The 26,882-nt window shown below is 42.7% G+C and overlaps 1 protein-coding gene across 2 annotated transcripts; it reads left to right on the top strand.

The window, feature by feature from the left end:
• The first annotated feature begins 1,807 nt into the window (after positions 1–1,807).
• On the top strand, positions 1,808–26,788 carry dspb (desmoplakin b). Of its 2 annotated transcripts, none has more exons than XM_076723401.1 (24): positions 1,808–2,189; positions 3,782–3,875; positions 4,782–4,903; positions 5,030–5,180; positions 6,625–6,750; positions 6,959–7,018; positions 7,097–7,264; positions 7,610–7,714; positions 7,843–7,938; positions 9,421–9,546; positions 9,753–9,905; positions 10,085–10,239; positions 10,397–10,523; positions 10,806–10,992; positions 11,691–12,076; positions 12,192–12,370; positions 13,561–13,699; positions 14,015–14,208; positions 14,480–14,642; positions 14,759–14,842; positions 14,933–15,040; positions 15,244–15,342; positions 16,046–16,543; positions 19,180–26,788. In XM_076723401.1, the coding sequence occupies exons 1-24, from the start codon at positions 1,915–1,917 to the stop codon at positions 26,239–26,241; spliced, it is 10,857 nt and encodes a 3,618-aa protein (XP_076579516.1). In that variant the 5' UTR covers positions 1,808–1,914; the 3' UTR covers positions 26,242–26,788. The 2 variants fall into 2 exon arrangements, with proteins under 2 accessions (XP_076579516.1, XP_076579508.1); XM_076723393.1 differs by having other exon boundaries at positions 1,817–2,189; positions 16,046–18,028.
• The last annotated feature ends 94 nt before the right edge of the window (positions 26,789–26,882 follow it).

Genomic DNA, 26,882 nt, shown 5'->3' with positions numbered 1-26,882 from the left:
TGCCGAGTGGAGAATTAAGAGGGGAGCTTGGGAATATGAGTGTGTGCTTCACACTTGTGTAGTCTGCCTCTGAAGTTTATGGTCTAACTCATCAAATTTCTCAGCACTATTTGCCTGAGATTTTCCATTATGCCAGCTAATTTCAAGCTGCAGGAGAAGGTCACAGTGCCTGCAGACAGACAAAGACTGCAAATCAAATGATGTGTGAAGTGATCTTTAAGTGACCTCTGCTGAAACACAACAGCTGTTCAAGGATATTAAATGATCTAATTAGACACTATCTTGCAATGCCTGTCAGCATATTGATGTTCTCACCTTGACAACTCATTGTCACAACTAGTACTCAGCTCTCATGGGTCAGACCACACCCATTTTCAAACTTGGCTTCCATATTGATCTCAACTACACACCTGCAAAGTTTCGTGACTGTATCTCACATGGTTGTGACGCTATTGCGGTGACAAGATCTATTCAGAGACAGAAAGACAAACATATAAACACCTGGCAAAGTACCCAAAACCACTTCTGTGGTGGTTCCAGCTACAATAGGTGTCTCCAGGACCACATTTTGCCATGATGACATGTTCATACACACACTGAAAACAACGGATGCCATGCTGTTGCGGCTGGTAATGATAGACTGGCACCCCTCAAAGTAACAAAACACATGGAGCATCAGTGAGTGCATGGATGGACTTTGATCTGCACATCGCTCTGTGCATTCTCAAAGTTAGGAAGTGTTTGTATTTATTGGCATAAGACGTGCTCATGAGGCCATTTCAGTTTGATAAGTTACATTAATAATGACACCATAACAGATTCATGTCAAGAAAAGTGAAAGGTAACACTTTCAGTAAGCCAGGCTGCAGAGGGCTCACCTGTGTATTCTTTATTGTAACTGTAATTCAGCACAAAACATATGTAATGGGACATGTCTGAATAAAGCATTGATCAGTAATCTATCATGACTGTTTTCATTGCTATTCCATGTGCAGCATTTGAACAGTCTTCGAACTGTGATCGCAAAATTCAGCCAAAGTTTTTGTCAATTCAAGAACAGCTGCCAAACTTGTTTTTCCTGTGAGTCCCACCCATTGGCTGGAGGCAAGCGTTTAAAGTAGTGTATGAGTTTTTTCCCAGTAGGAGAGACAGATAGACAGCAGTTGAGACGGGCGTGTTGAGTGCAGGGAACATTTTGAAAAGACGTGAGGAGGAGAGGCCAGAGATGATTTTTTTTTTAATTGAATTTGGACAGGTGGATGCATAATCTGTCACTGCAGCAGTTTGCCTCCAAGGTATTTGACCTTTACAGCTGCCAATTAACAAAGAGAGTGAGCTACTACAGATTGCAGATGTTACAGTGTTTCAAGATATCAACATATGCAAATAACAGCATACCAATGCATGCACAATATGCATACATTTCATTTTAAAACATGATCCACAAATGTTCTCACTTTGGATTTGTCCCCATTTTCCCAAATAGACCTCTATTTCAAAAAAAGGTCTTTGCTTTCCAAAACACCCCTACTTTCCAGCGACATCTTCACCTTCCAGAAACGTCATGACTTTTCAAACATGTCCCTAGTTTTTAAAATATAATAACTTTCCATAAATGTCCCCACTTGTCTGAAAGTGAAATTGGTCCTCACAACAGTACAACTGCTGGAGCCCAAACACTGTGTGCCTCCAGCTGCTTGGAGAGGAGTGGCACGGAGAGCTTTTCTGGCTCCGCAGGTTGGGGAGGGACAGAGAGGTGTGGTCACCCGCCTCCAAAAACAGTCCTCTCCTGCAGATTGGCGTCAGTGTGCGCCAGAACAACCGGGACGGACGGGTGGAGACAGGGAGACCTGTTGCGGCTCTTCTCCGCCCGGTAGCTTCCAGAGTGGCTGTGGTTGTCGTTTCCTTGTCAGAATGAGTTTGTACGGCTCTCAGAAGGCCCTGAACATGGGCCGCAGGGTCGGATCCAGAGGTGACTTGACTCAAAGTTACGCACGGAGCGAGGTCTTGCACGGAGGCGGTAATGGATACGACCCCTACATGGACGGATACACCTACACCTACTCAAAGTCCTCTGGAGGCGGCATGATGAGTGGCATGGGAGGCGGCATGATGTCAGGCGGTATGATGAGCGGAATGTCAGGCGGCACGATGACCGTAATGTCAGGCGGTATGGGAGGCGGAATGAGGTATGAATTCATTTTCTGGTTCATTTTACAACTAGGCTATGTAATCTGCGCGCTGCCACCTGTTACCTGTCTCTGTGAAGCAGGTGGGGGGACATTTTGTTGTCCTCTCTGCATGAGGATGCATGTTATTAAATATTAATCATGACAGCCTGTTTTATCCCTGTATACATTACAGTCCTGCACGACATTAGTCATTAAGCCAAAACGCATTTGCAGAGCAAATACTGAGTTTAGCACACAAGTGCATGACAGCAATTACAGGGATCATAATGCTTTTCTTTTGAAAATTTCACAGCTCTGATCTCAGAGATGAGACTTGACAGTTACATCCGTTTCATTGAGGTCAGAAACTGTGTTGTATGACTTAATGCTCTGCAGATGATATTCTCCACTCTCCATATATATTAAAGTAAGCTTGTACATACTTTATGTTAGTATGAAGTTTGCAAAGACTGGAGCTCGTGTGCATGCGTTTGTTTGTTGAAGGAGTTACCACATTACCTGATCCTTAATTCAATAACCAATAGATGTGATAAAACAATGCCGCTGTGAGAATGTCTCAGGGTCTTAACAATGACTTAAAGCATCTGTTTGTGCAGATTATTCTTTTTTAATTGTAAATCGGCTTCTTCTCTGCACAGCTGAGTCCCTCCCTGCAGAGGAATGCTCAGTTTGATTTATAGCTCACTTTGAAGTGCTAAGTTCCTGCTGCTGCAGGTCCCTCACTCACTTATTCCAGAAACATGTGTGTCAGTTTCATTAGGGCTAGACCCATATATCAGCTCATATGAGCTTATGACAGATATGTTGTTATCCTCAGGCTCTGGAAGGTCTTTGTCACCAAAAGCTTCAATAATAAATTTGTGCAAAGCAGAAAAGAGTGCAGGCGATTTGATCTTTCTTCATTTTGCATCCAGCACTTTTTTTTGTCTTGTGGTGCACATTAGTTTTGTGGACGTTTTGCAGATATGTTGTTATCAGCAAGTGCAACAGTTGCAGTAGAGAAATGCCAATATACATCTGACTTTTGTTTAGAAACTGTGTCTCCTTACCTACACACACAATACATCATTTTATCACTTTTTGAGGAACACAATCAACTGTGTCATCTGTATTTTTTGTTAACTTTCGCTACTATTTTTGATGAGCTAAAAACAAATTTTCAGGTGCATATAAAGTTCTTTCTAGGAAATTATCAGGACATTCAGTGGTTCCTTCATGATAAATCTTAGCAGGTCATAAAATGATTAACAGGACAAGAAAGAAGAAGAAAAAAAAAGGTCTGTTGCACAAATTTATATGATCTTTTTCTGACAAAGTGTATCTTTTTTGTGAAATACTGATTGCAAAAAATATTCAAATAAAGCCATCAAAGAAAAGAGAAAATCTCTCTTCGTTCAAACTGCTTAAAACTCATTACCATGTGCAACGTCACAAGTTCGCAAGCAGACATAGCTTCATTTAGGTGGTAGGTCATTTTGCCAGTAGGTGGGAACTACTGGTCAAAGCGGTAATGATTTGGTGGCTTATTTGCAGCTGAAGATTAATGTATAAAGAGACTAACAGTGAGTTTACTCTGCTGCCCCCTGCAGTGGCTCCAACCTCAGTGCCATCCACCAGAGGGCCATGATGCTGCAAGCCCAGTGCCAGGAGTACCTGAAGAAATCCGAATATGCCCTTCAGTCTGTGAGTCATGACTTGTTTTTTAATGCAGCTTATTGGCTCTTTTCTTTCGGTGCTGCTGATAAAAGCCTGTCTGTGTCAGGGCTCATACAGAAGGTTTTCATTTGAAAAGAAAAGCATTGGGTTGCACCTTCATTTCTGCTGGCAAAGAGATGCCGAAAGAATGACAGAAATGTTGTTTGGTTGTAAATGGAGTAACTGGATGGGCAGGTGTCAGAGCATGTAACATGACCCAGACTTGTTCTTAGAGCCAAACACCTTGAGTGATATTTCAACTGTCAATGAATCCACTGATGCCTTTACAGTGTCAGATGAGTTCTGCAAACATTTACAGCGTGCACGCACACACACACACACACAAACCACAGACACATACATGCCTCCTCAGCTTCATGTTCCGGAACTTCTTGTGAGTTATTTGCTTTTCTGCAAAGTTCACCAGAAGTGCATCGTTGTATGTGTGTAAAATTATTTCACGGTGTTTCTCATGGAGTTTCTCTCTGGGATTTTAACATTTTTGGCATCGCAACACAAACTTACTGTAATCTAAGTACTGCAGTTGAGAAAGTAAACAAAGACAGAGTGTTTGGCTCTGTGTCACAACCAAAAAACCCAGCAGGTAAAAGCAGCAACAAAGGTTTTGCGCAACACAAAGCTGGAGTGATATTTGCATAAAAAAAAAACTAAGAAGGAACACAGTCAGGTACTCATTAAACTTTTCGGTTGGTAGACATTAAATGAATTGGATAAAGTGACAAGCGCTGTGCAGAATGTTTGGTTCTCTCTCAGTTTAGAAAAAATAGAAAATCTTGTCACAGGAAAATAAATGGAGGAGGTATATTTTTGTATTTCTCTTTCTGCATAGTAGTTTTGTACCCTTCTCTGAATGTTTTGTTTATGCTCTTGCAGGGCAGTGCCCCAGGTGATGCAGAGCGCTACATGATGAAGGCAAAGGAGACCATAGAGCAGCTGAAGAGCTGCGCAATGGACCTGAGACAACTGGGACAGCCCAATGACAACGTAGTCAGGACGTGAGGAAGACTTCTCTCTTCTTTCTTCCTCTTCTCATTTCCCCTTTAATTTAAATCCTATATTTAACTGATATAATATACTTAAAGGTTTTGCTAAATGTGCTTTGTCACTTCCCTAATCTGTAGCTTGGAGATGTGTAAAGACCAGCTGAAGGGGGTCCACATGGCCATGTCAGGCACCATAAACAGGAGGAGGAGCAACAGAGGGAGCTCCGGAGCCTGGGAGGAGTCTGGAAGGAGCTTCCAAGATGCTATGGGCTGGATTGCACAGCACAAGGTGGACACACACACACGCACGCACACATACGCACACACAGTCTGCCTGGTCATGTAACAGTGAAGTTGATGTAAACATCAGGTTTAATCGTTACATGTGTATCATTTAGCCATAAGCGTTCCCTGCCCAAAGACAGACTGTGAAGTTCTGAACATTATTAAGTACTAGTGTTTATAAATGTTGTAGCACATTTGCAAGTACGAGTGCATCAGTTTAATGCATAATTCATTCAAAACGTTTCATCTCAGCAAGGCATCAGTGTTCATCCTGCCAGTGCAGAATGGGAGAAAGGAGGAGTGTAACTTCTCATTGGCAGCTGACAACATTGCATTTGTTGTTGCATAATAAAAGCGGAAAAACAAATTAACATGGTGGCTGCAAGTTTTGGAAATGTTCTGAATTAAAGGCCTTTAAATGATCTTGAAGATGATTAAAGACCCTCTGTGGGTTTTTTTGAGCACACAGTGTAGATTCATGTGACTGTGTAGAGATTAAGTTATTGATGAAACAATTGCATTTTGTGGTTCTAAACAGATGACACTTTGACGTTTATGGCTGATGTAAACAAACCCCGAACAGCATCATAAAACATTAATATCTCAGACAGAGTTTTTTTCTTTTTATTTAAAGACAGTGAGAGTGTCTGTGTGTTTAGCATCTTGATTTCACTCTTAAGCATCATAACAATGTTAAACCAGCCTCCAGGATATCTCTCTCTGTTTTTAGATTTTGTATATATTGTATTTGTAATTTCTGAAATGGATCTAATTTTCCATTGGCATTAAAAAATCTGATGTGTACATCAATGGAATGCAGACACTTTGCAAACAAATGAAAACAAAGATAAAGGACAATGAGACTATGGCAGCTCGATGCATTTAAATATCTCTTTTTCAGCCACTTTTCTGGCCTAAAAGAGGTCAGTCATACTCAGAAGCTAGAAGCAAAAAGAGTAAACCATGCCAGTGAATTGAAGAACTCCTGCACTGTGCACACAACCTTTACACAGTGCAGACATAAAAGCATTCCAGTACTATGTGCTGTCAGACACTGGATTGAAGTGGTGAGGCTTGTATCAACTGACTGAAGATTCAAAAGAAAAAAGAACGCACAAGAAGATGTGCACATGTTGTTGGGAAGCACTGCAGGGGAATGGAAATGAAAAGAAGCTTTTGTTGAGTCTTTAATTCTCAGGCTAAATTTCTTCTTTTATATTCCTGAGAGGATTTCAGTGAAAGAGGCTCATAAATTCACCAAAAAAAAAAAAAGAAAAGAAAAGAAAAAGAAAAATCTGGTCCCACTTGTTTCTCTGCCACCACCTGCTGGTGACATGAAGTACATATCAAGCAAATGTTTGAAAAAACACTGAAAACTGAACTTTTGTGTCGTTGATTAGTACAGCATGATGAGTAAAGCATGTTTCTGTGCCTGTTTGGTGTTTCAGCGTCTGATTGAAACAGCTGCCTGGGGAGACGATCCTGCAGCCATTGAGCAGCAGCTCGCCAGCCACCAGAAGTTTCACACCTCCATCCAGAGGAGCGCCGAGATGGACCGAGCCAGAGACGACCTGGTGGGTTCACACCACTCCATGGGCGCTGTGGGCGAGCATGCGTACTGCCATTATTGCTGTGCAGAAAAAAGCCCAATCATGTGTTTGTTCTTAGGGATAGGCATTAACTGATTACATTTTTTTTTTCATAGTGCGTCATGTTTTTCTGTATTTTTAAGATAACACCTTGAGAGTCTCTCACCCAATCAGTTTGATTCTCTTCCCACAGATTAAGAAAGGAGACAAAGGAAATCTTCATGCTCTGGACCAAGAATGGGACAGTTTACAGGTAAAAGAGAGACAAATGCTGTATTTGTACTGTAATTGTTGGTCATGTATTGAAACTCACTTCCTTCTCCTGTTCCAGAAAATGTCGTTTGGTCGGATGCAACAGCTTCAAGAGCTCCAGCAGATCATTCAGGAAATATCCAGAGAGATCATGTGGGTGAACGACAGGGAGGAGGAGGAGCTGATGTTTGACTGGGGAGACAAGAACATCAACCAGTACATCCCACGGAAGCAGGAGAGCTACTCGGTTAGTAAAATGGCCACAATGGAAAGTCCAAAGGTTCAGTGAGAGCCAGGAGAGAATTGGGTTCATTTTGATACCTTGATGCTGCAGAAATCCATGTTTCATTTCAATTTCTAAGAGCTTTATTCTAGTTGATCAACATTCTCAGCAATCCTGTGACACTAAATTACACTAATGCCTTTTTATGTAGTTAATCTGCATCTCATAAGGGAGCAATCATCTGTGATAGATTAGATTTTGGCAGCTGCAGTCAGTCAGCCACTTACAGCGATGCCACAGAGTGTTCCTCCAGCTGCATCCTGATGCTTTTGTGTCCCCTGTGATTACTGAACCTCTTTTATGGAACAGAAACTGATGAGCGCCCTGGAGGACAAAGAGAAGGACCTGAATAAACTGAAAGCCAGAGTGGATACCGTCCTGAAGAACAACCATCCAGCTGCAGACAAGATCGAGGTGTGGGCCTGATCCATTCATCATGTGTATCTTTGTAGAAATGTCAGATTAATGTGCAGTGCTTCCATGCGTTTATACATGTGGGAGCCTGTTTTTATTTATCTCTTGCTTTCTGTGCTTGTTTTCAGGCTTACAAGGATACTCTGCAGACTCAGTGGAGTTGGCTCCTTCAAATTACCAAGTGTATTGATGTTCATTTGAAGGAGAATGCCGCTTACAGTCAGGTGACATGACAAAACACAAAACTTACAGCTGCTCTAGTGAATATTTTCATCTTATCAATTGATGAAATCAGTATGTGTAATGTAAAGGGTGTTTAAAGACAGTTATCAAGGTTGTACGACCCCCCCCAGCTCTCATCATCATCATTGCTCAGTGCAGAGGGCAGTTTTTTAAGCAAGCAGGCTCTGATAAACTCACTGGACACTACCTGCTCACCACCAAATACCAGACAGATACAGTTAGCGGCTAGCTGGAGGACATAAAGTACATCTCAAGTCTTTTATTTGATATTTCCTCTCTGCTCACTTGAACCGGACGTCGTTCTGGTCCTCTATCTTGAAGGCTGTTTCAAAGCTGTTATTTCTGCTCCACTGAGAAATAACAGTTTCAAAGATTAGATTTTTAGTGTTGAGGATATGGGTTACATACTGTTATTTCAATGTCCTTCAAACATTTAGCTTGATAAATGATTTCCAATGTTTGAAAGACACCATTATCATACTCTGAGTTATTAAATAATGATTTCACATTCGGTATATTGATAACTACAGATGCAAATAATAAATGAATAATATAAACACATTCTGTGAGTAATTATAACTGCCTCCTGTGCAGAATGAGAATGCAGGTTGTTCTTCTTCATGTGCAGGTGTTTGTTAAACAGGTAACAGACTATACAGAGAAAACACTGCTGCTCTGGCACTGAGAACTGTGCGTTTATTAATAGTAGCACAGTGTAAATGTGTGCAGAGACAAATTTATCCAAAGTCTTGATGGCTGTTAAAGCTGAATGACAGCTGATCAAAGCAGTGACCAGCTGCCACTGTCAAAAGACACAGACGTTGCCTCATGCAACTCTTTAATGGAAAGGACGTCTCATGTCTCTAAAAGCACATTTCCTTGTCCCTTCTCTAATTGCATTTTATCCTTATGTCTCTCTGTGCATCCTTGGTGTGAGGGACTAAGATGTGAGGAAAAGACGCAAATGAGGGAAATATGGATGCAATTTCAAAGACTTGGGGTGTACCCATAGTAGAACATTTAGAGGCTAAAGAGACAGATATTTCCGTCAGGCGAGCTAACAGCAGAGTGAATATTACACTGTAGAATTTAAAGAAAATTCTTTCTTTTTGCACCCCCAGTGGTAGTATCAAAAAACACTTTGGCAGACACCGGTGGATGCTGCTTCCCTCAGGTCCAGCCCTAACCCCTCACATTAAAATTCGACACATAGTGGCGTTAATTGATCCAAAGGGAACGTATGATGTGATTAATCAGTCGCTGTCATGAGCTGATTTGAATCAGACAGATACTGACACCTCTCATCCCTTGTGATCAATGGAGTTACCATATGGTGGTCTAAACAGTAGCTTCACAGGTCAAGTAAAAATGGGCCCCTTCACTAAATAACACTGTGGGGAAACCTGATAACGTCTACCTTATTATCTCTACTGTATGACCTAACATTATGTGTTTTTCAATAGTTCTTCAAGGAGGCCAATGAGACGTACAGCACCCTGCAGAAGGAACATGAGACGGTCCGTAAGAAGTTCACCTGTGACAAGAACACTTCACTGGAAGACCTAATGGAGCTCCTCAGGGGACTGGAGGTACAACAGCTTAGTACTGAATATAAGCATAGATATCTCCTGAGACATTGATCGTCGTAACATTGATAGCGAAGAAAAACTGAAGGGCTGCACCCTCTTAGTTGATTAATCCACACATTTTGTTTTCTTCTTGTTATGTCAAATTTCAGCTTTTTTTCATAAGGTGTTTGATAATTATTGATCATGTTTTTTTTTATTATCTCCAGAAAGAGAAGGAGAAGATTATGGAAAACAAGAGGCAGGTTCAACATCTGGTCAACAGCTCCAAGAACATTGTGAGACTGAAACCCAGAAACCCTGAAGAGAAGAGCAGCAGCCCTGTCATCGTCAAAGCCCTGTGCGACTTCAAACAAGACCAGGTCAGTTTTCTGTCAGGCTGTATGTGTAAGCCACTGGCTCTTACACACACATTGGTAATAAGCAACTAGGATCAAGAACCTTCCACTGTGTTCAGATTAATTATATTTTTAAAACTTTCTAAGACTTAAGATTCTGTGATTTATTTATTGCTAAGTTGAATTTTCACTGGACTCCACAGAAAGTGATCTGTAAGGGTGATGAGGCGATCCTAAAGGACAACAGTCAGCGCAGTAAGTGGCACGTTACAGGCCCGGGAGGGCTGGATATGTGGGTGCCCTCTGTGTGCCTGATTGTACCACCTCCCAATCCACTCAGCATCAGTCTGGCCAACAAGTAAGATGCAAAGATTGTTTGTTTTGGGTTCCAGACACATGATGATGATTTTATAACTCTGGGTCAAGGAACACATGAAATGAATTTGTGGTTCTTGACTGAGATACAAGAAACCTTAACTGTGGTGAGTAAAGCTTTGTCCCTGTGTGATCTAAAGGAATGAGCAGTACTATGAGGCCATCCTCACAATCTGGAATCAGCTGTATATCAATGTGAAGAGTCTCCTCGCCTGGCAGTACTGTCTCCTGGATATCAAACGCATCAACTCCCTGACCATCACCATGGTAAGGGATGAATGAACTCTCTGAAGCCAGGCTCTGTTGTCTACCACATTAAGTCCCAATTCCCTCTGCCCCTCCAGTCCCAGTTGCTCTACTCTGTACTTTCTGTGATACTAAAAGCAAAACTAAAAGCTATTCAACAGAATGGAAAGTTTCAGATACAAGCATGATCATTGCTGTGTGTTTTAATGATGTGCATTTACTTATCTTTCCTGTACGGTAAAGGTTTTGGTTTCTGATGTTGTTTAGACCTAAGTCAAACATAGTGTCTGTGTGTGTGTTCAGCTGGCAAAGATGCGTCCTGAGGAATACCGTCAAATTATCAAGAGCCTGGAGAGTCACTTTGAGGAGTTTAAAGTGAGCTGCCATGGCTCCCAGATGTTTGCTGAGGAGGACAAGAGGACCATTGAGAACCAGTTCAGTGGAGCCCAGGCCCACTATGACCAGCTGGTGGTGCAGCTGCCTGCTTACAGTCAGTATTACAAAAAAATACACAGTATAAAAATATACAGGACAAGGCAATGGTATTATTGACAGTGTACACATAGAATATATAGAACTATATCATAGTCTGCATGCTTTATTACTTTATCAGTGAAACAGAAGTAGTGCAGTTCATGCAGTAATAATCCAGAAATTTTGTTGGACTAATGGTCATCACAAAGACTTATTTCATTATTGTGCTATTTGCTAAGTTTATATAAATGTATGTAAATTAAAATCTTTTTAATATCCATTTATTATCACAGTCACCACCAATGCTGCCCAGTGGATTAGAAAGTTAGGGTCTGCATTTGGAGTCCTTTCAAATATTTCAGGAGAAAAATCAAAAGTTAAAAAATGCCATATCTTACATTATTAAGAAGCCCTTAAAAATTCCTCAGTCTTTACCACATTTCTGAGATTTTGTTACAATTTTAGAAATGTTAAGTTATTCATGTTTATGTAGCTTAGCATAGCCCACTATGTTCTGGACTCAGCCTTTCAATATAAAGTCCTCTAACATACACATGAGAGAAACTATTGCTTAAGTCTTTGAGAATGCAGCAAATCATGTTTCTGTAGATACAACAGTCCACCTGTAGGACCAGAGAATTAGAAATGACTTTTTAACCATTACATGTTTTCCTCCACCAATTATGGAAAAACATATCTTGTGTCTACTCACAGTTGCACATCAAGAACAAATAGAAGCACAGCAAGTAGCTGAGCATCAACACCAACAGCAGCTGATTATAATACAGCAGCAACAAGCTGCTGCCGAAGAGGAGGCCAGGAGGCTGGAAGAAGAAAGACGAAGAGCTGAACTGAGAAAATTGTCAGAGAAGAAAGTTGAAGCGAAGAAAGAGCACGTGGTTAAGAGAGATGTAGTAAAAGTGACCAAGACGGAGCCGGTGAAGAGGAAAGTGCTGGTGTCCTCCTCCCGCAGTTTATCTGAGCTGCACGCCCTCAGACTGAGGCTGGAGAGCACTGAAGGCACGCTGAGTCAGCACGTTCACATCTGCCTCGGAGACGATGGGCTGTATGACTGTGGCCTCAAGATCACTCAGTTGGAGGTAGACACAAAAACTCATAAATTCAAGAAAAACAGACAAGCATGTTGTATAAAAAAACGAGCCGTATCCCCATATTCATTGCAATAACTGTATTTGCATGTATGTTTTCCTGTAGACAGTGCAGTGTGACATTGACTCGATACGTGAGGAGTACTTACGCCTGAGGGAGCGCATTTTGAAGGAGCTGGAGGGCATGAATGATTCAGATAAAGCTGAGTTCCTCCGCAGCGAGATTGGAGTCATCAATCAAAGACTGAGCAATCTGGAGAACAGCTCATCTGCTTACCTGCAGCGGTAAGCCTATGCAAGCAAACTCAAACTGTTGTTTTGAAGCTCTGATTATTCAGGAAGTCTCGTTTAGACCAATATCTCATTAACGTGAAAGACCTCAGATTGTGACATTCAGTCAAATGAATGAATATGTTAAAATAATTATTACTATTAAATTCCCTCAGAGGATTGTGCCTTTGACTTACAGGTGTGCTGCAAATTACATTATTCCAATAGCGATGTGCATAGTATGCAAAACCCATCTGTCCCACCACTGTTGTAATGAGAAACTTTTAAAGGATGCCAGTTATCAAATCCAAGTTTATGAGCAAGGTGTTCAACATGGCTATTTTTAGGACATCTGCTGCCAAATTGCTAAGTATAATGATGATATATTATTATTTTATCATCATTTTGTTATTGAGTACATGTATTAAAGCACCGACAGGCAGACCACCTATGAGGCTGGAGTTCGAATAAGTGATCTGAGAGTCATTGAAGACAGACTATGATCTGCAGAGGCCCAGGTTTGCAGTGGAGACAGTGACATACAAGATGGTATCATCAGCATAAAAAGGCACATTACAGGCTGAGTTGGTAAAGAAATACTTTGTATATCTAAAGTGAGTGGAAACCATGCACAGACCCAATTTTTTGTGTGTTAAACTGACTATTATCAAAACAATGAAAGCAAGCAACACAACATATCTAACATAATGTAATTAACAGCCTTGCCACAAAGGTCCTTTGTATGACCATCTGGTCATACAAAGGTCCTTTGTATGACCATCTGGTCTAAAGTCTAAAGAACATTATCAACCCTCAGAGTGGCAGAAAAGTGTTTAACAGTTACTTTTGGATTTCAGGCAGACATCTTTGAAACATACCAGTGTCACCACCTTTAATATAAGGAAACACTTGATTTGATTTCCATATTCACGGAATTTCACTAGAAATTGAATTTAAGTGTGTGTATGAGTGGTTCCGTAATAGCAGCAGTGCTGCGACATAGATTAAACCTTGTTTCCTCCAGCAGATGTTTTTGTGTTCCTTTGTGTCTTAAAGTACCCTCATTTTTCTCACACATTAGCAAACCTCAAATGTAAAGGAAGCTACTCTAACCAACTGATCTCTCCCATCATCTACAAAATAATCTATTCAATCTCATTATTCTGGAAGGACTGTCTCCACCTCTTCATTTCTTCCTCTGTCAGGCTGCGGGCTCTAAGGGACATGTTGGAGAGTGTGGCACGAGCTGAAGACATAGTGAAAGTTCATGAGGCAAGATTGACAGAGAAAGAGACCACCTCTCTGTTGCCTAGTGAAGTGGAAGAATATATGTTGACCCTGAAGGTATTTTATCAAAGAAATTTCATACAATACATTTCTTGCTTTTGGCATTTATTGTGCGATAAAAACAATCACTTGTGATACTGCAATTTTTCCAGCCAAGCTGCAGCTTCGACAAGAGTACAGTGCATATTAATGCGTGACTCAGTGGTCATACATCAACATTTAAATTAGAAAAACTGGTGTGAGAAAACTAGAGAGCCCCACTATGTTGCTTTTTGCTATATACCATAATTTCCCTTAGCTTTGAAATGGCCTGATAACTTGTCAGGGATGTTACATTTGACGTTTTTTTTCCTGCATGTTGTTAATATCTAGAATATTAAAGCAGAGCTGGATCAGAAGAGGGATGTTCTGGCCTCCATGGAGGCAGAGTTGGGCAAAGCAAGCCACTGGAATGGCCAGGTGGGCGGGCCCTTCCACAGGTGTGACATGATGCTGTCCAAATACACTGAGCAGGTTGGCCTGCTGTCAGACCGCTGGAGACGAATCCATGCACAGATTGACACCAGGTATGTCACAAAAGCAATTTGTGAGCATTATGAAGACTGCAACTTGTGGCAGTATCATGTTTCACAAATGATGGTTTGCTTGCAAATTCAAGATAAATTTGTGAGTCCTACAAGTCTCTTGTATTCTCATGCATAGTAGAAGGGAACTCACTCAGTCCTTCACACTTTGTTTCCCATTAATCTGCACTTATCAAAGTGTCTGCTGAAAAACATACTGAAGGTGGATGAAGATGGTGTTTTACTTGGAATTATTTCTCTTCTTCTTGCTCAGACTCCAGGATTTGCAGTTGTATCAGCCTCAGCTACAGCACTACAAACAAACCAGCACTTCCCTTTTTGACTGGATCGATGCCACACGGAAAAAACAACAAGCTCTGCAGACCACCAAGATAGACAACATCCAAGCCCTGAAAGACGTTATTGACGACCAGAAGGTGTCATGCTCAGTCTCTCATTGTTACCAATTGACTTGCTTGCAATGTTGTGGGTCTTTGTCCATGTGTGTGATGTCATCAGACATTTGATATCTTCATATTATTGTGTTATCAAGGCCCTGAACTCAGAAATCAAATCAAAGAGGGAGATAGTAGAGCGTGTGCTGAAGGACAATGAGGCCTGTGTGAATTCTATCAAGGTAAGGAGGCCTACGTATCTATATAGACTTCAAACTCAGCAAAAGAATTCATTTAATTTAATGAATTTCATAAAAATGTTGGTTTTACAGGACTATGAAACAGACCTCGCCTCTTACACCTCTGGTTTAGAGACTTTGCTCAACATCCCCATCAAGAGGACAATGTTGAGGTCTCCATCTATGGATCTTAATCAGGAGGTAATGAAACCAAATTTGAAATGTTGTCTCTTGTGAAAACACAGAAGCAACTTTAATTGCATTGTGACGGACTTGTATCTGAAAACACGTTTTCACATTTACTCTTGTATGTTAGGACTGGTCAATGAAATTTCTCTAAATCAATTAAGTTAAGTGCCGTTATATGTACACTGATTCTGGAGTTTGCTGTTTCTTTGCCTCAGGCTACACAACTGCAAACCCGTTACATGGAGTTGCTTACCCTGTCTGGTGACTACTACAAATTCCTGGGAGAGCTGCTAAAAAACATGGAAGAGCTCAAGGTACCAATGTATTTTGTAGCTCTCTGAATATTGTGTTTAACTTTATATCATCTTGCAGAGGAATGAAAAAAATAGCAATTTGGCTAAATTTAGATGATTATGAATAATGTTCATTGTGCCTGATAGATAGATTAGATTAGATTAACTTAGTTCTGTATTAATTTTAATTAAGTTACACTAAATTGTCAAGGTAAAACCTTTTAGCATTGTAAATTCAACCATTTAACACCAAGTAAAAGAATTTTTGCCCAATTTTGCACTTTTCCTCTACTATAGAGCATGCTTCAGAAATCTTCAGTGTCAACACTTGCATCATCCACATCTCCAGCAGCAGCAGGCAGAAAAAAAGAGCCAATTACTACATGCTCATGACCAAATAAAAGACAAAGTTAGAAAATGTTAGAATGTAACATTGTGCAATGTCTACTCTAGTTGATGTGTTTAAATAGGAATTATTTGGTTACACCATATCAACTTAGTGCTGATATGGTAATAATATGACAATGTTTTGCTTACAGTTTGTTGCAGTGCCCCCAAGTGGCAAAAAATCAATGATGTAGATTTAAAGAAGCCATGGATTTTCTTTTGGCATTGGGTGATTCCATGAATCAGTTAGACCCATTCAAATCAGTCACTCAAGTACACTCTGGTTAAGTGTATGTTGTCATTACGAAGTGCAATGAATTTTCATCCTTGCTTACAGATTCGTAACACCAGGATTGACCTGTTAGAGGAGGAACTCCGGCTGTTGAGGGAGGACATCGAAGACCACAACACCAAGAACAAATGTCTGGAAGATTCTGTTGCCCGCTACCAGCTGGAGTTGTCCCAGTCGAAGGACCAGCTGCTATCGATGGAGGAGGTGAAGCAAAGCACTGCGCTGCAGTGCAGTGCCACCAAGGAGAGCCTTGACAGCACTCAGAGTCAGCTGGCAGACCTCAGCGATCAGGTGACACGTCTGAACTACTTGCTTGAGGAAGAAAAGAGGAAGAGGAGGCTGGCAGAGGAGCGCTATACTCAGCAGCAGGAGGAGTATGACTCAGTGCTGAGGAAGAGGCAGAAGGAGCTGGAAACGGTCAGCTGGTCAAAGATGGAGGTGGAGAAGAGTGTGACAAGTAAGGAGCATGAGATTGAACAACTGCGGCGGCAGTTGGCTGAGGAGGCAGCAAGGGTCAAGGAGCTACAGAAGGAAATATCAAAGGTAAGAGGCCAATGCAGTATGGAGATCAATAACTTAAAGCTCAGCTACGAATCCCAGATCCATGTCAGCCGCGCAGACATCCAAAGGCTGACAGCGCAGAGGGGGGAAGAGACAGCTGAGCTCCAGCTGCAATATGACAGGATGATGGCAGAGAGGAGGAATCTGGAGGAGGAGCTCCGGAGGCTCAGGATGTCTGTCAGCGAGGCTGAGGAACAAAGGAAAAGGGCAGAGGAGGAAGCTCACAGTCAGCGTGTTGTCATCACAGAGGAAGGGCGCAGGAGAAGAGAACTGGAAAGTCAGGTAGAGGCGCTGATGAAGCAGAGAGATGAGGAGAGCAGCCAGTATATGGAGGAACTGGCTGAAGTCATGAAGAGTCTGCGGGAGAAGAATGAGGAGTTGGCCTACATCACACACAGTCTAGAGGAAGAGACCCGCAGAAGGAGAACTACAGAGGAGGGGCAGGGTGTGCTTGAACAGACTTTGGCCCAGATGCAGGTCAAGCTAACCAGTTCATCAATGACTGCGAACCAGCTGGGGGAGTGTGAGGTGGAGCTTCAGAATGTTCGTTTGGAGCTAGAGAGGGAGAGCAGGGAGAGAAGCAGAGTAGAGCAGAACATGAGCAGGTTACAGGGACGCGTGAAGGACCTTCAGGCTGTGAGAGATGGCCTGGAGAGCCAAGTGGAGAATCTGAGGAAGGCTAACCAAGAGGAAGCGGCCAGAAGAAGGCAGGTAGAAACAGAACTGGAAAAGACCACATTAACTATGACAGACTACACCAGCACCATTACCATGCTACGCAAGAGCCAAGACCAAGCCAGCATGTCAATAAAGAGCAGTGAAGAAGAGCGTCTTAGGTTGCAGGAGGAGCTGGAGAGAAGTTTGAGACAAAACAAGACTTCTGCGGTTCGTGTGACACAGCTGAGTACAGAGCTGAAGGCCCTGCAGCAAGAACTCCTCCAGGAGCAAGCCAGAGTCACAGAGGCAAAGAAAGGTGAAGAAGAGCATCTTAGGTTGCAGGAGGAGCTGGAGAGAAGCTTGAGACAAAACAAGACCTATGCAGAGCGCATGACAGAGCTGAGCACAGAGCAGAAGGCCTTGCAGAAACAACTCCTCCAGGAGCAAGCCAGAGTCAAAGAGGCAAACCTCAGGAATGAGGGTCTTTACAGAACTATTGAGGAGAGAAGTAAGGCACTGAATGAGAACACAGTTGAGCTTCAAAGGTTGAAAGAGTTGACAGAAACTCAGACCAAAGAGAGGCTAAGGCTGGAGGAGGAACTAAGGGCAGCGCGACATGATAAAGAAGAACTCCTGAGATCCAAACAGGAATGTGATGATGAACTCTCCTCCCAGATTACTGCCCTGGAGCTGCAGCTGCAGAGCAGTGAGCACAACAATGTAGATTACCGCAGCCTGATCTCAGAGCTCTCCTTGGAGAGAGAGAAATTCAAGTTGGAGATTGAGAAAATACAAAACCAGTCCATCGAGGTACATGGAAGTTTGGCACTTAGTCCTGGACTGCTCTCATCTTTCCAATCAGAGTCCTAATCTGGATCAATCAAGTGGCTTTCACTGTCTGTAGGAAAATGTTTGCTTGCATGCAGGAACACCTTTAAACCCCTGTAGATGCCTCCCACTTGGTAACTCTGATTTGAACACATACATCTGTATGTGTTTGAATTATTTGCATGTCAATCACTTGCATGCAAACATAATGTGTGCCTCTCTCCCCTTTGAACTCCCTGTCTGTTGTGCAAATATTTGCATGCTTTTTTGCCTTTACTTCTTTTGCCCTGAATGATCAACACTGTCAATGACATGATTATCACAAGTTCTCTGATCTATGGTTTGATTATTGTTTTTCATATTATTCTAGCATCTTAATGGTCATTTGAAACATTTTGCAAACTTGTAAAAACAGCACTGATGTACACTTAAAATATCCATAATTTCTCAAAATATTTGAGGCACCTCTTCTTGCAATTTTAGACCAGTCATTGGCATTTTTGGCATTATGTACTTGTGCTGTTTTGCAAATTCACAGAATGTAGACAGTGACTATTCCAGTCTGAACAAAGTGATAATTAAAGTTGTGTGCTGATTTTGTAGTTGTAGTTACCATAAACATGTAGTGTATGATTTGTCAGCAGAGGATTGATTTCACACGGTATTGTGAGGAGTGCACACAGACATCCTGTTTATGTATTATACTATTATTTGATCAATAACATAATAATGTTTAATTTATTCAATTCTTAGAAATTTAACACACATTTAACAACATCCCTTCTGTTGCTCTTAATTACACTGTACGCTGCCAAAATGTTGAACCTCATTTCAGTAATCTGCAGCTGGAAAAATAAATAGAGCAAGTATGTCTGCTCTCCTCCTCCTCTACTAGCACCAGTACAAATTTACTGGGATTATAGTGAAATTTATTTTGCTAGTAGCATTATAATTTCTTTTTAATTTTATTTTAATTCAGACCTATTCTATCAAGTGTCATTAATTGTATGCTTATATAGCAAGATGTAAAATGCAGAATATAAATGTATGGTTCGTGATATGTTTTGATTTTGTTTTTGAGTTGACTAACTTTTTGTCTCTGCTCTCTTTCTCTGCTTTTTCTCTCCCTTCAGACAACAGCCATGATGCAATCCATTCAGTCCCAGTACAGTGAGATTGTGATGGAGAGAGATGCTCTGTTGCTGAAACTGCAATTGTCAGAAAAAGACAAAGATCGCATTCAAAGGCTAGAGGAGGAACTCAGTCACATTAAACTGTCCCTAGAGTCTGAGCTTCGCAATAGGCAACATCTACTGGAGGACAGTGAGAGGGTAAAGAGGGATTTAGGTTACTGGAAGGACCAATGTGATAGTAAGCAGGGCCTGATCAGGCAATGTGACACAGACAAGGAACGTCTGGAGAGGGAAAAGAACTCTTTGAAAAGTGAGATAGAGAGGCTGATGAGGGAACTTAAGGAGCTTGAGGAGTCATATAAAAGTAGGCTGGCAGCCATGCAAAAAGAACTACGAGAGATGACCATTGTCAGACAAACCATGGAAACTGAGCTGAGGAGACTTAGAGAGCCCCCAACATTGGATGGCTCCACTGTGATTTTTGATGGAGTCCGCAAACCAGTCACAGCAAATCAGCTGCTTGAGTGTGGTGTTTTGGACCAACCAACATTCAGTCAGCTAGTGAAGGGACATAAGACTATCCCTGAAGTTTCTGTTGACAAAAAAATCAGTCTAAAAGGGACAGGCCCAATAGCTGGGGTCATAATTGAAGGTCCAAAGGGTCCAGGATCTATTACTGGACCCTTATGCAAAATGACTTTCACCGAAGCCAAGAAAGAGAATCTCCTGCCACCAGATAGCGTTGATCTACTACTGGATGCTCAGGCTGCCACAGGCCACATAATTGACCCCAGGACTAATCACAAGTTGACAGTTGAGGAGGCATGTAATCAAGGTGTGGTTGATGAAGAGGACAGGCAGAGGTTGCTAGCAGCAGAAGCTGCAGCAGTAGGATATCGTGGTCCTGGCACAAGCAACCCCCTTTCGGCATTTCAGGCAATGAAGAAAGGACTGATTGACAAGAACACAACACTGCGTCTGCTACAAGCCCAGGAGTCTGTAGGGGGTGTCCTAGATCCCATACTCAGTGTGTTCCTTCCCAGAGAAACAGCCATTGCGCGGAATTTAATTAATGATGACATATGTCATGCTCTGAATCAGAGGCCTGAGCTGTACCTGGACCCAGAAACTGAGGAGGGTATAACCTACACATCAATGAAGAGGAGATGTAAGGTAGAGCCACACACAGGCCTTCTGCTTCTTCCTATCCCTGAAAAAGTAGACCCTTCCAGACTTGTCTTTGATGGTGTCCGCAAGCCAGTAACAGCACACCAATTGCTTGAATGTGGTGTGCTGGACAAGCCAACATTTAAAGATCTAGAAAAGGGGAAGAAAACTGTCCCAGAAGTGTCTGTAGACAAAAATGTTAATCTGAAAGGGACTGGGCCCATTGCTGGGATTGTAGCTGGGAGTCAAGGCAAAATGTCCTTGTCAGAAGCGAAGAAACAGATGCTGCTGTCTGAAGATACTGCAGATTTGCTCCTGGATGCCCAGGCTGCCACTGGCCACATCATTGACCCTAAAACCAATGAGAAGCTGACAGTAGAGGAGGCATGTGCCAGAGGGGTGGTGGACATTAGGGATCGAGAGAAATTGTTGGCAGCAGAGGCTGCTGCTGTGGGTTACAAGGATCGTAGTGCAGCCAAGCCTCTCTCAGTGTTTGAGGCCATGAAGAAAGGCATTATTGATGAAAACACTGGGCTACGTCTGCTGCAGGCTCAGGAGTCTGTGGGAGGCATTCTAGATCCCAACCTCAGTGTGTTTCTCCCCAAAGACACAGCTATCAAGCGGAACCTTTTGGATGAAAACCTCCGTCAGCTTCTAAACCGAAGTCCCAAGTGTTTCCTTGACCCAGAAACAGATAATGATGCCAGTTATGGGGCACTGAAGAAAAGATGCAAGACAGAGCCTCATACAGGTCTGCTGCTTTTGCCAGTCTCTGAGAAGCTAGACCCTTCTAAACTGATCTTTGATGGTGTTCGTAAGCAAGTGACAGCACAACAGTTGCTTGATTGTGGGGTCCTGGACAAAGCAACATTTAATCAACTAATGAAGGGAGAGAAAACTGTCCCAGAGGTGTCTATAGATAAGAAGGTTTTTCTAAAGGGGATAGGATCAATTGCTGGTGTGGCAGCTGGACCTTTAGGGAAAATGTCTTTATCAGAGGCCAAGAAACAGATGCTAATGCACCCACATAGTGCAGATTTGCTCCTGGATGCCCAGGCTGCCACAGGCCACATCATTGACCCCACAAACAATCAAAAGCTGACCGTAGAGGAAGCGTGTGCCAGAGGAGTGGTGGATATTACTGATCGAGATAGGCTCTTAGCAGCAGAAGCTGCTGCTGTGGGCTACCGGGATCCTAGCACAGCTAAACCTCTCTCAGTATTTGAGGCAATGAAGAAGGGATTAATTGATCGGAGGACTGGGCTACGCCTGCTGCAGGCCCAGGAGTCTGCAGGGGGCATTCTGGATCCCAACCTCAGTGTGTTTCTTCCTAAAGACACCGCTATAAAACGCAGCCTTTTGGATGAAAACCTCTGTCATGCTCTAAACAACAGGCCTGAGTATTACCTTGACCCAGACACTGAGAGTGATGCCAGCTATGGAGCTTTAAAGAAAAGATGCAAGACAGAGTCTCACACAGGACTGATACTTCTGCCAATCATTGAGAGGAAAGACCCTTCCAAACTGATGTTTGATGGTGTTCGCAAGCCAGTCTCAGCACAGCAGCTGTTTGAATGTGGGGTCCTCGACAAGCCAACATTTAACCAGCTAGTGAAAGGGGAGAAAACTATCCCAGAAGTATCTCTAGAAAAGACGGTCTATCTGAAGGGGACCGGACCCATTGCTGGGGTGGTGGCTGGACAGCAAGGAAAAATGTCCTTGTCAGAAGCGAAGAAACAGATGCTGCTGTCTGAAGATACTGCAGATTTGCTCCTGGATGCCCAGGCTGCCACTGGCCACATTGTTGACCCTAAAACCAATGAGAAGCTGACAGTAGAGGAGGCATGTGCCAGAGGGGTGGTGGACATTAGGGATCGAGAGAAATTATTGGCAGCAGAGGCTGCTGCTGTGGGTTACAAGGATCGTAGTGCAGCCAAGCCTCTCTCAGTGTTTGAGGCAATGAAGAAAGGCATTATTGATGAGAACACTGGGCTACGTCTGCTGCAGGCTCAGGAGTCTGTGGGAGGCATTCTAGATCCCAACCTCAGTGTGTTTCTCCCCAAAGATATAGCTATCAAGCGGAACCTTTTGGATGAAAACCTCCGTCAACTTCTAAACCGAAGTCCCAAGTGTTTCCTTGACCCAGAAACAGATAATGATGCCAGTTATGGGGCACTGAAGAAAAGATGCAAGACAGAGCCTCATACAGGTCTGCTGCTTTTGCCAGTCTCTGAGAAGCTAGACCCTTCTAAACTGATCTTTGATGGTGTTCGTAAGCAAGTGACAGCACAACAGTTGCTTGATTGTGGGGTCCTGGACAAAGCAACATTTAATCAACTAATGAAGGGAGAGAAAACTGTCCCAGAGGTGTCTGTAGATAAGAAGGTTTTTCTAAAGGGGACAGGATCAATTGCTGGTGTGGCAGCTGGACCTTTAGGGAAAATGTCTTTATCAGAGGCCAAGAATCAGATGCTAATGCACCCACATAGTGCAGATTTGCTCCTGGATGCCCAGGCTGCCACAGGCCACATCATTGACCCCACAAACAATCAAAAGCTGACCGTAGAGGAAGCGTGTGCCAGAGGAGTGGTGGATATTACTGATCGAGATAGACTGTTAGCAGCAGAAGCTGCTACTGTGGGCTACTGGGATCCTAGCACAGCTAAGCCTCTCTCAGTATTTGAGGCAATGAAGAAGGGAATTATTGACCGCAACACTGGGCTACGTCTGCTGCAAGCTCAGGACTCTGTGGGTGGCATTCTGGATCCCAATCTCAGTGTGTTCCTACCTAAAGATATAGCTATAAAGCGCAGCCTTTTGGATGAAGAACTCTGTCAAGCTCTAAAGCGAGGTCCTGCTTCTTATCTTGACCCAGAAACTGAGAGTGGTGTCAGCTATGGAGTTTTGAAGAAAAGATGCAAGACAGAGTCCCGCACAGGCCTACAAATTCTGCCAATCTCTGAGAAGGTTGACCCCTCCAAACTACTGTTTGATGGTGTTCGTAAGACAGTCACAGCACAAGAGTTGCTTGATTGCGGGGTCCTTGACAAATCAACATTTAACCAACTAATTAAGGGGCAGAAAACTGTGCCAGATGTGTTTGTGGATAAGAAAGTCTTTCTAAAGGGGACAGGGTCAATTGCTGGTGTTGCAGCTGGACCTTTAGGGAAAATGTCCTTTACAGAGGCAAAGAAACACAAGATTATGTCTTCTGACAGTGCTGAACTGCTCCTGGATGCTCAGGCAGCCACAGGCCACATCATTGACCCCAGAACTAATCAGAAGCTGACAGTAAAAGAAGCATGTGTGAGAGGAGTAGTGGATAAGGAAGATGAATCAAAGTTGTTTGCAGCTGAGGCGGCAGCCATAGGTTATAGAGACCCACATACTGCCAAACTCCTGTCAGCTGGCCAGGCCATGAAGAAAGGATTAATCAACAAGGACACAGCTCTACGACTGCTTCAGGCCCAACAGTCCGTAGGTGGTATTTTGGACCCTGCCCTGAGTGTATTCTTACCCAAAGACATTGCCATGGAAAGGGATCTCATAGATAAGGATTTATACCAGGCCCTGAATCAGTATCCTGAGTGCTATCTGGACCCAGACACCCAACAAGCAACTACCTATGTATCTCTGAAGAAAAAATGCAAAGCAGATCCAAGCACAGGTCTTTTGCTTCTCCCTGAACCTAAAAAGCCCTTAACTGTCCAGGGGCTCAGGGACCAGGTGTCAGTCATAGATCTAGTGGATGCAAACCTGCTGAAACGATCTGATATGGACCAGCTGAGGGAGGGCAGATTGACAAGCCAGGACATTGAAGACCGCCTGTGCTCCTACCTGAGAGGTTCTACCTGCATAGCAGGAGTTTATGATGAGGCCAGTGATAAGATAATGCCCATTTATCAGGCCATGAAAGACGGACTATTGCAACCCAGAACCGCTCTGGAACTGCTTGAGGCCCAGGCTGCCTCAGGCTTTATAGTTGATCCTGTTAACAACCTTTACCTCACTGTTGGTGATGCCTACAATAAAAGACTGTTTGGGCCAGAGTTTAAGGACAACCTGCTATCGGCAGAGAGGGCTGTGACTGGTTACAAACTACCTGGAACAGACAAGATTATCTCTCTTTTTCAGGCAATAGAGAGAGGTCTAGTGGAGAAGGGTCATGGTGTCCGTCTGCTACAAGCCCAGATTGCGAGCGGTGGTATAATTGATCCAGAACACAGCCATCGTATTGACGTGGATGTAGCCTACAAGAGAGGTTACTTTGATGATAAGATGAACAAGATCTTGACTGATCAGAGTGTTGACTCTATGGGTTTCTTTGACCCTAACACAGAGGAAAACCTAACTTATCTGGAACTTAAAAAACGCTGCATCACAGATAAGAAGACTGGCATCGTCCTTTTGCCGATCATGGACAAGCAAAAGCAAGAGTCAACTCTGAAGAACACTCTGAGAAAGAGGAGAGTGGTAATTGTGGACCCAGACACTAATAAAGAGATGACAGTGCGTGAAGCATATGACAAAGGGTATATAGACTACAATACCTTCCTGGAGCTGTCTGAGCAGGAGTGTGAGTGGGAAGAGATCACAATCACTGCTCCAGATGGTACCACAAAGTTTGTTATTGTTGACAGGAAGACTGGAAGACAATATGATATTACTGAGCTGCTTGAAAAGCAAGTAATTAATCAATCAGACCTAGATCAGTACAGATCGCGTACCATCACCCTCACTCAATTTGCAGATATCATCACCAACAAGACCAGACATGGGTCATTATCATCATCAACTTCAAGACCATCAGCAGCCTCACATACATCCTCAGTGGCATCATCATCACTTTCCACAACATCAGCATCTTCAGGTATGCCTATAGTGACATCATCATCATCAACTTTAACAACATCAGAAGCCTCAGTTCCATCGTCAGTGATATCATCATCATCATCAGTCCTGTCAAGACCCTTATCACCTACCCTTGCCAAGATGACCACAACAAAAACAACCACCGTCACAGAGCGAAACACTACAGTCAGCAGTACATCTCGAGACTCGCCTGATTGCCTTAGGAATATATCCAGTGTATCTATAACTCTCGCCTCCCCTGTTGAAACAGTGGGTGAACAGGAACCTGTGGGTGCCATCTTTGACACAGAGACTGTAGAAAAGATATCTATCACAGAGGCTCTAAATCGTGGTCTGGTGGATTCCATCACTGCCCAGAGACTGCTGGAGGCCCAGGCCTGCACTGGAGGAATCATCAATCCCACAAATGGCCATAGGTTTGGCATCCAAGAGGCCTCTCGCCTAGGTATAATAAATGACGACATGGTGCCTAAGCTCAAGCCTGCCCAGAAAGCCTACATTGGCTTTGAGGATGTAAAAAACAGGAAGAAGATGTCTGTTGCTGAAGCCATGAAGGAGATGTGGCTACCATACGAGGCAGGGCAGAGGTTCATGGAGTTCCAGTTTGTGACAGGGGGGCTTTATGACCCAGAAATGGGCTGTAGAAGAACCATAGAACATGCTTTGAAAATGGGCTGGCTGGATGTGAGAACAGCTGAGAAGCTCCAAGACACCAGCCATTACACAAAGAACTTGACCTGCCCTAAGAGCAAACTTAAGATCTCTTACAAGGAGGCTCTGGATAATTGCCTGGTGGAGGAAGGTACTGGGGTGAAAATGCTCCAGGCCTCATCTGTGTCTTCCCAAGGAATCAGCAGTCCTTACAATGTCTCCTCTGCCCCAGGATCTACCACTGGATCAAGGAGTGGCTCACGACGAAGCTCACGCAGGAGCAGTGTGGACTTAGGCTCGCCAAGCTCCTCATCAACTAGTCGGTACAGTCAATCTAGCTTCATCACGTTCTCCTCCATATCCAACAAATAAATCAAGAAAAGGTCCTGCACATTTATGCTCTATTCAGAAAAGAACTTCAGAAAATGTCTGTGTAGTACATGAGGAAAAAAATTCTAATTTCTTTTTGCATAGATTTAGACTTTAGCTTTGGTGTGGTGTTGCAATGCTTCTAAAAATGCTTTAGTTCAAATGATCATGAAAATGAACACTACCAAGATTTTTTTTTTTTTTTTTTTTTTTTTTTTTTGTGGAAAAGGACTTAAGTATTAATAGCAGCCAACTTAAGGTATTTGGATTGAAAATAAAGTATATGTGAATATAATTGTTGGCTCATCTGAAAAAGGCTTAGAAATGAAATTCTTGCATAAACATGTTTCAGATATATTTCTCTAAATCATGGAATATGATTTCTTTTTAAACTTTGTATTGGTAATGGCACAATGATTTTATGTTTACTTTTGATATATAAAATCCCTGTTTTTTTGGGGGAGGGGGTTGCAAGGTTGGGATACATATATTTGCTTAACTGCTATTTTTTTTTAAATGAATCAGCTGTCAACTATTGGTTTGTTGCTGTTTTAGTGCTTCTGGTTTTGTAACACTTTCTCAATATCTCGAAATAAAAAAAACCTTCGAGTCTTTTGCTCAAATGGATTCGTGACTGTTCTTAT

Source organism: Chaetodon auriga, chromosome 3, assembly GCF_051107435.1.
Source record: "Chaetodon auriga isolate fChaAug3 chromosome 3, fChaAug3.hap1, whole genome shotgun sequence".
NCBI classification, from domain to species: domain Eukaryota; kingdom Metazoa; phylum Chordata; class Actinopteri; order Chaetodontiformes; family Chaetodontidae; genus Chaetodon; species Chaetodon auriga.
This window is presented reverse-complemented; position numbering and strand designations above follow the sequence as displayed.